Genomic DNA, 14,636 nt, shown 5'->3' with positions numbered 1-14,636 from the left:
ACAGGTTCTTTGTTATGATAAGCGGATAAGTGGGACTGAATAACCGTTAACGAGTGTTCTTTATTAATTTGTAATAAAAGCGCAGAATATATTTCAGTCAGGTGTTGATCACACATCGTCATATTTTAATTGTGTTTAATAGTATTGTCTTTAATCCGGATTCGCCGCGTGTTGGCTGTATAATATGCAACACCCCTGAAAACCACAATACACACAATGGGTAATAAAGTTGTAAACAATTAGCGCTAATCAACACTATTCTACCTAAACGAAGTCAACGCATTCGATACAGCCTTATTGCATTCGCGTTTTACAGGAAATGTCAGTTGTCAGTACACTGTATAATGTACACCCCTTTGTGTCAAAATCGGATTTAACTTGATTGTGAATAGTCGACTGTTTCATGTTCTTTGTATCAATACCATCCGGGTATCTGTACTATAAGTATACCAGTCTACAAACAAGGTGCGCGCTTCCGCATATGGGTATTCGGACGTTCAAAAAATTGACCTACGGTTTAGCGTTCACGCCGTCGAACGCATTTAGCAATATAAGTCGTTTTTTTTTTCACTATTTCTTTACTTGCAAAAAATACAAGTGGCTTATAACTTACCTTGCAATCTTTTTTTACTCGCATTTTGGGAGTTTGCAAGTGTTAATTTAAAGCCCTGTGTATATGCGTGGATTACGCTGGATTTAAATGCCTCATGACTACGGTAATTCAGTCTTATTTGTTTCAAATATGGGACATGATTGTTCGTTAGGATCTTGAATTCTTCCATCGGTCGAAGGACGAAAAAGACAAAATTAATGTCTGACGAATAATAATGGTTTCACATTATATCTAGGTGAATGGGAGATGAATTAAATGTTGAAATGTAAAAAAACAACATTTTTTTTAGAAACCATCAATTGGGAAGTTTTAAGACCCATTTGGGGAAATATATGTACTGTTATTTAAACTGTTAAGCCCGATGGTTTTGTCATGCATTAGCAAATTGTGAAATTGGTCATTCTTCTTGTAGGGTCATTGATCTGTGGACATCATTAATTGTGAAAATCCATATAATTATAAATAAAATATCACCTTTTGTTTTCACAATTTAAATGATTATTTAATTAATATTGCAACTATTGGGTTCCCAAAATACTGAATGAAATCACTTGAAATATATCATTATCATAAATATTGAGTACTATGAAATATTGTTGTTATTTCTTATTGATTTTTAGCTCGGCTGTTTTCTGAGAAAACCTGAGGTATTGTCATGAGCTCGTCGTCCTCTGTCCAGCGTCTGCCGTCCGCTGTGCTAAAACCTTAACATTGGCTCTAAAATCAAAGTGCTTCCACCTACAACTTTTAAACTTCATATGTAGATTCACCTTGATGAGTTCTACACCCGACACCTATTTTTGGGTCACTAGGTCAAAGGTCACGGTCACTGTGACCTCTAAAAAAAAAATTATTCTGACAATCTTTCATTTATTCAAAACTGCACACGCAGCCGAGTGTTGGAACCCGTTATGCGGTGATCTTGTTATTCACATTGTGTAGAGGACATAACAAAAAGGAGTTTGTTTGAATTTTGGAAAGTTCAGCAATTTTGAGGACTGTGTGTCAAACTTTGAGTGGTCACTTAATATGTGTCCCAAAGCGCATGGTCAATTGTATGTATCATTGCATTTTGCAAAGCAAACAAATTAAAAGAGCCACCAATTTCATTCAAGTATTCAGCAGCCCTCTAGTATCTTCTTGACCTGCTTTTGACATGCTGCTAAGGCATGGATTTTACCAGGTGTGTATAAATATGTGCCATTAACACCTATTTTTATATGTGATAGGTTTGACACCATAATACACTAAGATGTACATCATGTTAATGTAATGAAGTTGACAGTTTATGGCTAGGATTTTATTTCTTTAATGGCATTGACAGTTGATAATGTACAAAAGTTGTTTGCTTTAATAACAAAAAGAATGTTAATGTAATTATTGGGATGGTTCTTGAAGAGGGCGAGCACTTTACTCTTCTATCATCTGCATTTGGGTAAGCTGGTGACCTGGGGAGGATAGGAATACTCTTAAGTCAGAAGGTCAACGTAAAAGGTCACAGGGGCGTTTATAATGGAATTTGTTTTGGCATGCTATTTTTATAACACTTTGACCTATGATCAGCTAAAGTCATAAAAGGTTATTTAAGAGAGAAGGAAGATGCCTATGAATTTGAGATTACCATGTCCAATGATGTCAAGGTCACAGGGGCTTGTATTGTTATCCTCGCCAAATTTTTGTTTGGAGGGGATATAGTAATAGTCTCCGTCCGTCTGTGCGTCCGTCTGTGCATCTGTGTGTCTGTGCGTCCGTCCTTCCGTCCGAAACTTTGTCCAGAGCATAACTCCAAATCTGTTCAATGGGTATACTTTAAACTTAGAATATAAACAGATGGCAACTAGGAGAAGTGCATTGACCAAGAACCATAACTCTATCTACCTTAGTTTTTGAATTATCTCCCCTTTTATATAATTTTAAAGTAAATTTTTGTCCGGAGCATAGCTCTAAATCTACTCAAGGGATTTACTTGAAACTTGAAATAAAAACAGATGGCAAGTAGGAGGAGTGCAGTGACTAAGAACCTTAACTCTATCTACCTTAGTTTTTGAATTATCTCCCTTTATTTAATTTCAAAGTAAATTTTGGTCCGGAGCATAACTCTTAATCTACTGAAGGGATTAACTTGAAACTTCCTTTATTTAATTTCAAAGTAAATTTTTGTCCGGAGCATAACTCTAAATCTACTGAAGGATCATTTACTTGAAACTAGAAATATAAACAGATGGCAACTAGGAGAAGTGCAGTGAACATGAACCATAACTTTTTCGGCCGTAGTTTTTGAATTATCTCCCTTTATTTTTGTATTTTATTTTTTTTAATACTTTTTTATATTATATTTTATTTATTTATAATTTTAAATTATATTTAATTAAATTTCATAGTAAATTTTAGCTTTTCAATTTTTAATATATACCTTTATCTTATTTTACAATAATATTTTAATTTGAACAAAGAAGTATTCACTGTAAAATAAATAGATGAGTTTAAGGAAAAATACAGTGATCAAGAACAGTAACTGTTTATAGTCTTCTTCTTTAATTACCTCCCTTTCTTTCAGTTCCATATATTTTATTTTCTACAGCATAACTCCAACACTATATAACTAATTGATCCTTGAAATATAAATAGATGACACTGGTGCCATGTTTTACAAATATTATTCTACTCTCTAAAACAAATGTTGTCATACAAGCAAACACATATCCGCGGGGATTTGGCATTACTGTGACAAGCTCTTGTTTAATTGGTATCTTCACGATATTTGAAGAATGCTTTCACCAATGACTTTCCAAATTGGGATAGTGGTAACTATTGAGGGAAGGAAGACACCTGTCAGCTTTTAGTTCATTAAGTCATTAAGGTCAAGGTCAAGGTCACAGGGGGGAGGTGTTCACATGTACAACATTACAATACACTATCTAGAGAAGGATCATTTAAATTAGATAAAGGGTCAATGTTGCAAAGCTACAATATTAAAAGAAAATATATGCAGATAAGCATTAATGTTTTATAATGCAATGAATGTAACAACAAACCTGACATGAATACGTACTCCAAATCAGTTGATATAATTGAATGCATTTTTGTAAATTATGGAAGATAATTTATCCCATCATCAGACGTGCATTGTAGAAATAAACCACTGTGGAATAAATTTTCCTCTATTTCAGCAGTGCTGAAATATAGCTGTCATGCGCAGCGAAGAATGTTCATATTACTCGGAATCAACTATAAAGTTATCATTTTTAGTAAAATCGAATCAGATTCAACAAAACAAACAATTTGATACCAAGGTGTAATATATTTTTAGCACATAATGCAACTCAAAAAGCAAATAAACATCATTTACAAATATTAAGTGCGCGTACTCGTGACGTCATTATCAACACGTCATACGACACAATGCATGTTGTTTCACGCTAAAAATGCATTTGTTTAGTGTCTTTTTTCATTATTACTTAAAAATCGGGGACGTAGAGGTATAATAAACAGAAAAACAGGTTAGTTACTGATCTTTTTGTAATGTATTAGGCTCGACACGATTAAAATAATGAAACAATGTTTGCTTAAAATATCTTTGGGATTTTCCGTCTCGATCGATTTTCCTATTCTATTTTTAAAGAAATAATCTACGACTAAGAAAATTGATGGGATTAATCGAATACTAGGTCGGTGCCGAATAAAGCAAAGTTTATCTTGCTTGGCACGAAAATCTGAACCACTTGCCAAGGCTCGTGGTTCAGATTTTCTAAGCCTTGCAAAATAAACTTTGCTTTATTCAGCACCGACCTAGTATTCTCTATATAGTGCAATGTGTGGTATATTGCTCTTCATAATACAGTGAAAAAATATTTACACCTAATATTATCATTTTCAGCTACTTGAAAAATCTTGAAAGTGTTTACATTTTGGTTAAACTTGTTTTAAGTACACCCTAACTTTCTTCTCAATGCTACACAACAGATAAGTTGTATTCAAACAAAACTTGAAGGCACAAAAGGCGGACTATTTCAAATTGATGATGTTTGTAAAGCTTGTCTGGGAATTGCATAAAACTTCAATTAACAAACAATTAAGATAGTGCAGCATAAAAATATTCTGTCATCGCTTTTTATGTCAATAAGGACAAACAAAGATTATTTTGTGATAGCAATTTTATTAATTTATTTATATAAAGTTCTTTTTTGAGTCATATTTTTCTATAGTATTTTTTTTGAGGTTATTTTATTTAAATATAAAAAACAAACACAGAGTTAAAATTCAATGTTATATAAGAATTGTTCAATTTGAATTTGGCATGAGATCATGAAACTAGTTTTTAGTGCCAACCAATTTTTGTTTTCATTTTTCCTTGCTCCATACCCAGTACAGATAGACATTTTAATGTCTTTTTGCAAGTGTACAAAATCTTTAAAGGGATCATCTTTTATTGTATTGACAAGAGGTATGCACAACATTAGCGTAAATATCTCTTTGATTTCATCGTAGATAAGCTGGTTTGGTTTTGTAGGGTTACAGGGTCAATCTAGATAGTATTTCCTTTTGTCATCCTCTCATTGTAAATGACTTGCTGAAGAGAATTATCAAGGACTGCTTTTAGATTGAGGACTACTATCGGGAAATCTTTCACATGTCGTCTTGCTTTGTGACAGATACTATCGGAATATAAGGCTTAATTGAAGCGCTTAAATGCGCCTAAATGTTATTAATATTAAATATATATTTGTTTCGAAAGAAAATTAACTTAATAAAAATGTAAAAATGTTTCTAAAATAGATAACATTGTCTTCTTAAGTTCTTAATTGTTAATAATAAAAAAGTAAACTTGATGTACAAAATTTAAAAAATGCTTGAAAATGTGTTTGTATCATATAGAGAAATGTATAATGGAATAAAATTCCGCTATTTGTTATTTATTTCAAATGTGTTTTACAGGGACTATTTAAAATAACACCTACATGTTATTAAATTATTTGATATCTTCCTCGTTTAAGGAAGAAAATCATTGAAAAGCAAACCAGCTTTTACTCGTTTAGCCTGAATAAATGTGTCGCTTGCAGATGGATATAAATAGTCCCCTTAAATAGTGAGCATTTAAATCATTACCATATTCAATGGAGAGGAGATGAAGTGGATTAGTTTTCAACAATAGTAATGCTAACTGCATGCTGTCAAAATTACAAGGAAAATAGGAGTGCGCCAGAGTCTGGTGACAATATTCATTTACACTGATAGGTTGTTGCAAACTGGTGGATAAAACAAGAGAAATATCAGTGCAGGAATTAGTGAAAATATACAATTTATATCAAATATGCATTTAAAAAAGATAATATGTTTATGGATACATTTTATATTAATTAATATGTGATTAACTTTGTTGCAACATTTGTATATTGCACAACGTTTAGTTCTCTACGTGTAATAAGGAGCCTGTGTTTTTCAACAACAGTATTACAAACTGACTACCAAGAAAAAGTGCAGGGAGGATAGTCCCCATTTACAATCATAAACTATTCAAATGTGTGAAACTACTAAGGAAAAATCTAAGCATATGAAAGTTCTGATGGCAACACATATTTTAATAATAGAAATACAAACCAAAGTCTGTAAATATCTTTAGAATGACTTAAAGCAAGTTGTGTTGTGTGGTTGTTCAATTTTATAAATCTATGGACAAAACAAAAAAGTGGGCAGCTGTTGCTTAACAATTCAAACAACAAAAGATGGAACATGTTGTCTGTCTCTTATTGACTGAGATCAGAAATGCACCTGGATCAAAATCTTTTGCATGAATCCCTTAAGGTGACTGGTTTCAGTGGCAGAAAGGAAACCGCGCTGACAGAATTTGGTTGGCATTAGCATGCAGAGGTTTTGGCATTTCTTTTTAAAGTCGTGTGATGAAAATTATTAGTGAATCTATGTTGAGACTATGGTGTAATAACTATGTTGTGGAGGAAAAGTTCAATATTTTATTTATAAAATGATCAATGTTCATTTAAGGTTTGTGTTAAATATTGCTGAATATTTATATACTACAGTAATATTGGAAAATATGATTATCAGTGTATCTGCGTGTGTATAGTGGTCTATAATATTCAGTGTCAATATTTTATGAGTGTGTGACACTGGGTGATATGGAAGTGATAAAATACATCAATTGGAGATTTGCTCTTGTCAAAGACTTCAACAGTTGGTGGACTATATATTGCCCTGGGATATAAAATAATGTGCCTTACATTAATCTGCTTGATTGAACGCGAAACTTTATGTTTGGTGATGGGAAAAGTTAATGAACCAAGCAAATGGAATTGTTGTTACCGGTAAAGCGTGTGAAAATAATGGATTTGTTATAAACAGTTATCAAATATGATATTACTTGGTTTGCTTTGAGATTGTCACCTTAGGCTTATAATGGTATAAATTATTTAAAAGTGTGTGCATGACATTGCATTATATTTGTTGCAGCAAGTGATGTGACTGTCAAAATCACATATGTTTACGTATTTGAAAAAAAGGGAAACACAGCAACATCTGCGGATTGTTTTTTGACAAATCATGTGAATGGACTTTGCTTACAAGCAAAATACTACAAACTTGACAATCAGTAATATGTGAAATCTTAAAGCAGCATACTAAGGTGAACTTTTTATTTATTTATGTAGCTTAAAGGACTTAAGGATAACACACTGTGAGTGCAATTTGTTTGGGATTTTCACTGGTGTGTGTCCTCAAATTGACTTGATTAAATTTTCGACGTGTCAGCCATGTTTTCTGGGAAGCGACTCAAGCCTGTGCGATACTCTCGCTCTTTCCACGTCAGAGGTAGGGGGCGTCGCCTTTCTATTTTCTCCATTAACCCTTTACTGCTTATATACACACTTTGACAAGTATGTAGTGCTTTAAATTATCAAATTAAATTAAAGACATTTCACTAGATTCAAGTTTTAAATGATTCTATAATGCAGGAAAAAGCATAAAACCCTTACTACCCGCGGCAGTTCTCAGGTATGCTGGTTGCATATAGCAATTTCACTTTGCTTTTGATCGGGAAAGGGTTTATGTATGATACAAAATGCAAAATTTGCTTTCATTTATTCGTTCCAAATGGCGGGATATTTTCTGCACGTCATTTATTTGATATAAATCAAGGTCAGAAACAGTGTTTTTTTGTAGTTATAAATTGAAAAAACAACAACATGGCCTTGAATGGTCTATTACTTGACAGGTGCTCTCTAGCCAATCACCCCTGCAATCAGGCTTGAGCCCGTTAAATTTCTTAAAAGATCTAATTTCACTGATCCACTACAAAAGTATTGAAAGCGTGAGGGTTGATAACCATGGCTGGAAGGGAGTGGCATTCTTGGAAAACTGGTCTTAATGCATGTGTATAAAGTGTGACACCCCATATGAGCCAATGTGCACTCTGCACTTTCTTTATGAACTTGATATTTGTTTAGAAGATACCTCCTTTAAAAGAAAACTTCCATAAAAGCACAAAGTTTCTTCAAACTGCACAGGCTAAATCTATGATGCCACTTTACACACATGCATTAAACCCAGTTTTACTAGAACATGACTCGAGATAGTGTCCATTGCTGAAGAGTATAGTTATTATTCAAAACTTAGTGAAAACTGTTTTTTTTAGCTAATTTTCACATGGTATAAATAAAATGGTATAAATAAAATAAACTTAATGCATGGGGTTATGTATTGTGATCCATTAATAAATGTGACCTCAAATTTTGTGTAAAAATGTGAATTTAAAAAGCTGTTTGTGCAATGGTATGTTACAAGACGCCAGGTGACTTTCATAAATAGATAAAACAGTTACAATTTATTAAATATTCAGGTATTATTATAATATTTGGAACACTTTTGAAAATAACGCTATCATGATTATGATGTATTTGTTTATGTCAACACTTATTGAAGCACCATAAAATGCATCCATTTGTGAAAACCAACAGACCAAAGAAGGTGACTACAGTTTAATGGATAAGTTGCATGCATCATTGAATATTTTCCTTTGCAATTACAATTTACGATTTAGCTGTTAAATTACAATTCCAGAATGCATATGAGTGGGACAGATACTCTACCTGCCAACATTATAGTATTTTAATGTTTATTACAGTAATAATAACAAGTCTGGAATGACATTTATCTAGCAATAATTATTTTCGCTAGTCCTCATTATAGACCGGTTGAAGAGGCTTCATACAGCTAATTTTCGTTCATCTACGGTTGTTTCTGTGTCAAAATTTTGTGCAAAATTAAACAACCTCCTCATTTAAATAAGTTTGTAATATTTATATTGTTATATTTAAATACATTTATAACCTTTTATTTAAGACTTATTTGAACACTTTTTGTGTGGTAGAACCAGTATGTTAAAAATGTTATGGTGTCATGTTCGATATGATTTAAATGCTGCCCAATCAAAGATTAGATTTACATGTTAGACAGGGCGCTACTGTATTTCGAAGTTAATGTGGTCATTCCAAGCCTGGGGCTGCATTATGTAAGGACCCAGAATGCGTCCCTGGAGCAAATTAATTATTTGACTTGTCCAAGTTGGGACCAATTTGAATTATAGCTGCAATTTCCAGCAATTTGTTTACTTTTGATTTGGTCTTGTGTTAAGTTGGGATATTTGGGGCAGTCTTGGAGGAATCTATCTGGTATAGTGACCACCAAGCAAACTCCTGCTTTTAGGAATGGGAGTTGAACCCGGGTCAATTAGGTAAAAACCAAGTTATAACAAGGCAAGCATTAAATAATATATACTATGGCTGTCATTGCATGCTGGGCCTGATCAGAAATCTTGTTTGGTGATACAATTATTTCTATTGCCCTGATCTCCCTACCTCTTATTAAAGTAGGGCCATAATGTCATTTACTTGAAGCATTATTAAAGCATGTACAGCCAGCTTTTCCAGGAAAAGAGCAAGTTAAGGTTTTCTTACTGCCCTGATACTAGTGAAATTCAATGTTGAACAAAGTGAACAATGGGATCCCAAAAATTTCGCAAATAAACAAAATGCATTTTAAAGGTTTGAAACAATTAATAAAGACTACGGTTGTAATTTGGTACAGTATTTAACTATGTGGCGTTTGTTAATGTTCATGTTTTGTCCACAAGTTGCGAATTGGTGTTATTAAATACTATAAGTTAGACGCTTAGTGGATGATGGCTTGCTCTCTTTCTGACCTTTTAAGTACATGCATTTCTTTAAGGCTTAGTCACAGCCAAAGCTCATAATAGCATTGCAAGTATTTTCAGTAGACATTCCAGACCAAAGCATGTATAGAGAAACAGGCATGAAGTCAAAAGTTCACAGGGGTTTATCAAGTGGATATTATTGAAGATCTTTTCAACTATGGATGGGATAATCTTGCAGGTCTTAACCCTTTGCATGCTGGGAAATTTGTCGTCTGCTAAAATGTCGTCTGCTGAATTTCTAAAATTAGCATTTTCTTCGATTTTTTTCAAAGAATACTATCAGAATAGCAAACAGTTTGGATCCAGATGAGACGCCACATTCTGTGGCGTCTCATCTGGATCCAAACTGTTTGCAAAGGCCTTTAAAATTCGGTTCCCCCACTGAAAGGGTTAAGATAAAATTGTGTGTTGTTTGTTATTAAAAATAAATGCTTGATGTATAGTTTGTAAGGAGGAATCGCTATTCTTAATGCGTTTCTGTCAGGAATAATTGAAATACAAATATACTTAAAAAAATCTTATGATCAACATTGAACAATTTCTCTGTGCATGTCGTAATGAACATATCAAAAGTCAAATGAAAACCAAATATTAACCCTTTCAGTGCGGGAACAGAATTTTGAAGGCCTGTGCAAACAGTTTGGATCCAGAACGTGGCGTCTCATCTGGATCCAAACTGTTTGCTATTCTGATTGTATTCTTTGAAAAACAATCGAAGAAAATGCTAATTTTAGAAATTCAGCAGACGACATTTTAGCAGACGAAAAATTTCCCAGCATGCAAAGGGTTAAAATCCCATAACACCATACCAGGCTGTACCGAGTGATAATTCATATCCCATGACCAAACTTGTTGCAATATTTTGAGAACTTGTTTAAATACCCCAGAGTATGATACCTCTAAAACCCTTGCACCTGGCTGTATTATTGATACTGTAATGTGATACTTGACAAGGAAAACATGAACCGTTCTACCCATCAACAACACAAAAGAAGAAGTCCCATTAAATTTTGCTGTCTTTACATTTCAAATAATGTTAACATGCGTTCATGTTTGTATGAAAAATTTGCTTGAAATAAAGTTTATAATAAGTCCCATTTGCCAGCAACTAACAAAAAAAAGAGTACTCATTTCAGTTCCAAAAACATTTTGTGAAATCATGTTTCAATTAACCATTTTCCACTCAGATGCACACTTTGACAGGTTTTAGTCTCTAAGAAATTACATTAAATTTTGAATCTTATCTACATTCAAGCTTTAAAGGCTTCATTTCCAACCATGAGATACTGATGAGCAGCAAACTATCAGGCTTTTCTGGTTTTATACTGGTTAAAAATAGCGAGTTTCTCTTGGTTTCTGAATGGGAAAGTGTTTAAAGATTTAAGGCACCATTAAGGTCTTTCACCCAAATAAAAAGGCTGTAACATATTTTACATTTCAGATCGCGCCGACCCCAGTCCAAGGGTCGAGGCCACTCCTGGGTCACCCACGGTTACCACAACCATGGGGTCCACGGTGCGAGACCTTCGGGACTTCCTGTTAGAGGCGGAGTTAGAACACTACCTGAGCGCATTCAGGAATGAGCTAAAAATAGCGTCAGTCCCGCAGATAAAGTATGTGGCAGAGGAGGACCTGCAAAGTATCGGGATGACAAAACCTGAGATGAGACGATTGAAGAAGTTCTTCAAGAAAGAGTGTCCGCAGGGCAAACTGGAGAAATTTAAAAGGGTGGGTAGAGTGCTGTCTGTATATAAGTGTCTACAGGGCAAACTGGAGTTAAAACAGATGTACAAGGCTGTCTGTATGTGAGTGTCTGCAGGGCAAACTGGAGAAGTTTTAACAGGTGGGTACAGAGCTGTCTGTATGTGAGTGTCTGCAGGGCAAACTGGAGAAGTTTTAACAACAGGTGGGTACAGGGCTGTCTGTATGTGAGTGTCTGCAGGGCAAACTGGAGAAGTTTAAACAGGTGGGTACAGAGCTGTCTGTTTGTGAGTGTCTGCAGGGCAAACTGGAGAAGTTTAAACAGGTTGGTACAGGGCTGTCTATATGTGAGTGTCTGCAGGGCAAACTGGAGAAGTTTAAACAGGTGGGTACAGGGCTGTCTGTATTTGAGTGTCTGCAGGGCGAACTGGAGAAGTTTTAACAGGTTTGTACAGGGCTGTCTATATGTGAGTGTCTGCAGGGCAAACTGGAGAAGTTTAAACAGGTGGGTACAGGGCTGTCTGTATTTGAGTGTCTGCAGGGCAAACTGGAGAAGTTTTAACAGGTTTATACAGGGCTGTCTATATGTGAGTGTTTGCAGGGCAAACTGGAGAAGTTTAAACAGGTGGGTACAGGGCTGTCTATATTTGAGTGTCTGCAGGGCAAACTGGAGAAGTTTTAACAGGTTTGTACAGGGCTGTCTATATGTGAGTGTCTGCAGGGCAAACTGGAGAAGTTTAAACAGGTTTGTACAGGGCTGTCTATATGTGAGTGTCTGCAGGGCAAACTGGAGAAGTTTAAACAGGTTTGTACAGGGCTGTCTATATGTGAGTGTCTGCAGGGCAAACTGGAGAAGTTTAAACAGGTTTGGACAGGGCTGTCTATATGTGAGTGTCTGCAGGGCAAACTGGAGAAGTTTAAACAGGTTTGGACAGGGCTGTCTATATGTGAGTGTCTGCAGGGCAAACTGGAGAAGTTTAAACAGGTTTGTACAGGGCTGTCTATATGTGAGTGTCTGCAGGGCAAACTGGAGAAGTTTAAACAGGTGTGTACAGGGCTGTCTGTATGTGAGTGTCTGCAAGGCAAACTGGGGAAGTTTTAACAGGTGGGTACAGGGCTGTCTGTATGTGAGTGTTTGCAGGGCAAACTGGAGAAGTTTAAACAGGTGGGTACAGGGCTGTCTGTATGTGAGTGTCTGCAGGGCAAACTAGAGAAGTTTAAACAGGTGGGTACAGGGCTGTCTGTATGTGAGTGTCTGCAGGGCAAACTTGAGAATTTTTAACAGGTGGGTACAGGGCTGTCTGTATTTGAGTGTCTGCAATGCAAAGTGAAGAGGTATAAAAGGGTAGGTCAAATGATTGAAAACAACATACTTTGGACTGTTAATTTCATATACCTTGGCTCTTTTTTTGCTGTATTCGTAAGAAGTTTTCCCAAAATGACATGTTTTGTCATAGATAATTCTTCATACAACTATGTGATACTTTCATGGATAACGCCATGTCAACATACCCACTTCACTTGACCTTACTTTGACCTTGACATTGGTCTATGTTTGGACTCATTAAGAAGGTTTGAAATCTTAGTTATTCCAAAATGATGCAAGTGTTTTGTGTAACATCAATATCACTTTATACAAATTCAATACTTGTATGGATGTTTCTATCAACACTTTCAATAGATCCACATCACCTGACCTCATTTTGACCTTGAAATCATGTTGACTACTTATTCTTATTGGTCCATGAATCAATACTGAAAAGTTTTCTACTGAGGGCACATGTGTTTATGGGACAAAAACTTGCCAAATATGGACATGCGCCCCATAAATGTGGTATGGAGTTGTACTTGTATGTGTCTGGCCTCTGGGGACATCTTGTTGTGTTCTGTTTATGCATTTTATGCAACACTGCCTCATGTATCAAGTCCATGCTTTTTATTGGCCTTGGTGTGAGCTATTTATTAGGCATAAGAAGCTGCACAATTGCTTAGTGGCTTCAAGCCAGGTGGGTGTATGATGGATGACTTTCATTAATTATAAGGTGCATGTTTTCAGCTTCACTTGGTTGTCAGGTTTTCATGACAATAAGCTTGTTTCATATGCGTGTAAGAGCCCTGATTATGGTTTAATAATTACCATGTACCAATCCATCATCTTGAGGGTATCAATTCGTCACCGCCTTGTTTTCATAAGAGATTACATTTCCTCACTGCAAATGAGCCTTTGTGTGGGAAAATGGGGTTAAATGCATGCATGTAAAGTGTTGTCCCACTGCACAGGCTATCAGTGACAACACTTTCCACTTTTATTGTTGTTGTTTTTTTTGTTTGAAGGAAGTCTTTTCTTAGCAAAAATCCAGTTTAACAGAGAGCATGTTTGTGGACTGCACAGGCTAATCTGCGACAACACTGTACGATCATGCATTAAGCCCTGTTTTCCTAGAGCAAGGCTGAAATATTGTCCATCATCTGAGCAGTGCTCATGAAATCCTTTATAATCTGATTCTAATTGGGCATTGGTAATTTTCTGACAGAAGTATGGGCTTTTAGTACTGGTAATCAAGCCTCCAGGAAAAGTGTTATTTGGTAAACTGGATGATATGACTAAAAAAAAACTGTAAAATCCCACTACAAAACAAAACATTATACATGAACACAGTTGTTTTAAGCATATCAAGTTGAGAAAATGTTGTTGAAACAGCTCGTGTTGAAAGAGTGCACAGCTGCGGCCTTTATTAATGATGACACTGATTATTTTTTGCTAAATGTATAACAGTTGCTGGGAAATCACTTAAGTACAATGTCTGGATGCATCAATGTTTTATCAGTATGTTTAAATCCCAGGATATGGAAAGTTTAAACAAAATATGAAAGTCTCTGGTGTATTATATCTGCCTCATCATGGGAAAATGTTTCTTTTGCCTTATGCAGACAGGGTAGCTCCAGAACCAGCCTAGCTGCACAATTGTATACTCCAGAACCAGCCTAGCTGCACAATTGTATACTCCAGAACCAGCCTAGCTGCACAATTGTATACTCCAGAACCAGCCTAGCGGCACAATTGTATACTCCAGAACCAGCCTAGCTGCACAATTGTAT

General features: G+C 35.3%; 1 protein-coding gene across 10 annotated transcripts in view; it reads left to right on the top strand.

Annotated features, from left to right (window-relative positions):
• The window catches only part of LOC127842337 (activated Cdc42 kinase-like), a 124,101-nt gene that overhangs the window by 31,856 nt on the left and 77,609 nt on the right, over positions 1-14,636 (top strand). For 6 of the 10 annotated variants that reach the window (XM_052371787.1, XM_052371790.1, XM_052371786.1 and 3 more), the window contains one exon: positions 11,278-11,564. In XM_052371787.1, coding sequence (XP_052227747.1) covers positions 11,340-11,564 — 225 coding nt within the window. In that variant the 5' untranslated portion in view covers positions 11,278-11,339. Of the gene's footprint in view, positions 1-7,016; positions 7,436-11,277; positions 11,565-14,636 lie in introns of those variants that run through there. The other 4 variants (XR_008031557.1, XM_052371785.1, XM_052371792.1 and 1 more) reach the window with 4 other exon arrangements.

This window comes from Dreissena polymorpha, chromosome 8, assembly GCF_020536995.1.
Source record: "Dreissena polymorpha isolate Duluth1 chromosome 8, UMN_Dpol_1.0, whole genome shotgun sequence".
Classification (NCBI taxonomy): Eukaryota; Metazoa; Mollusca; class Bivalvia; order Myida; family Dreissenidae; genus Dreissena; species Dreissena polymorpha.
The sequence above is the reverse complement of the archived record's forward strand: the minus strand, read 5'-3'. Positions and strand labels throughout refer to the sequence as shown.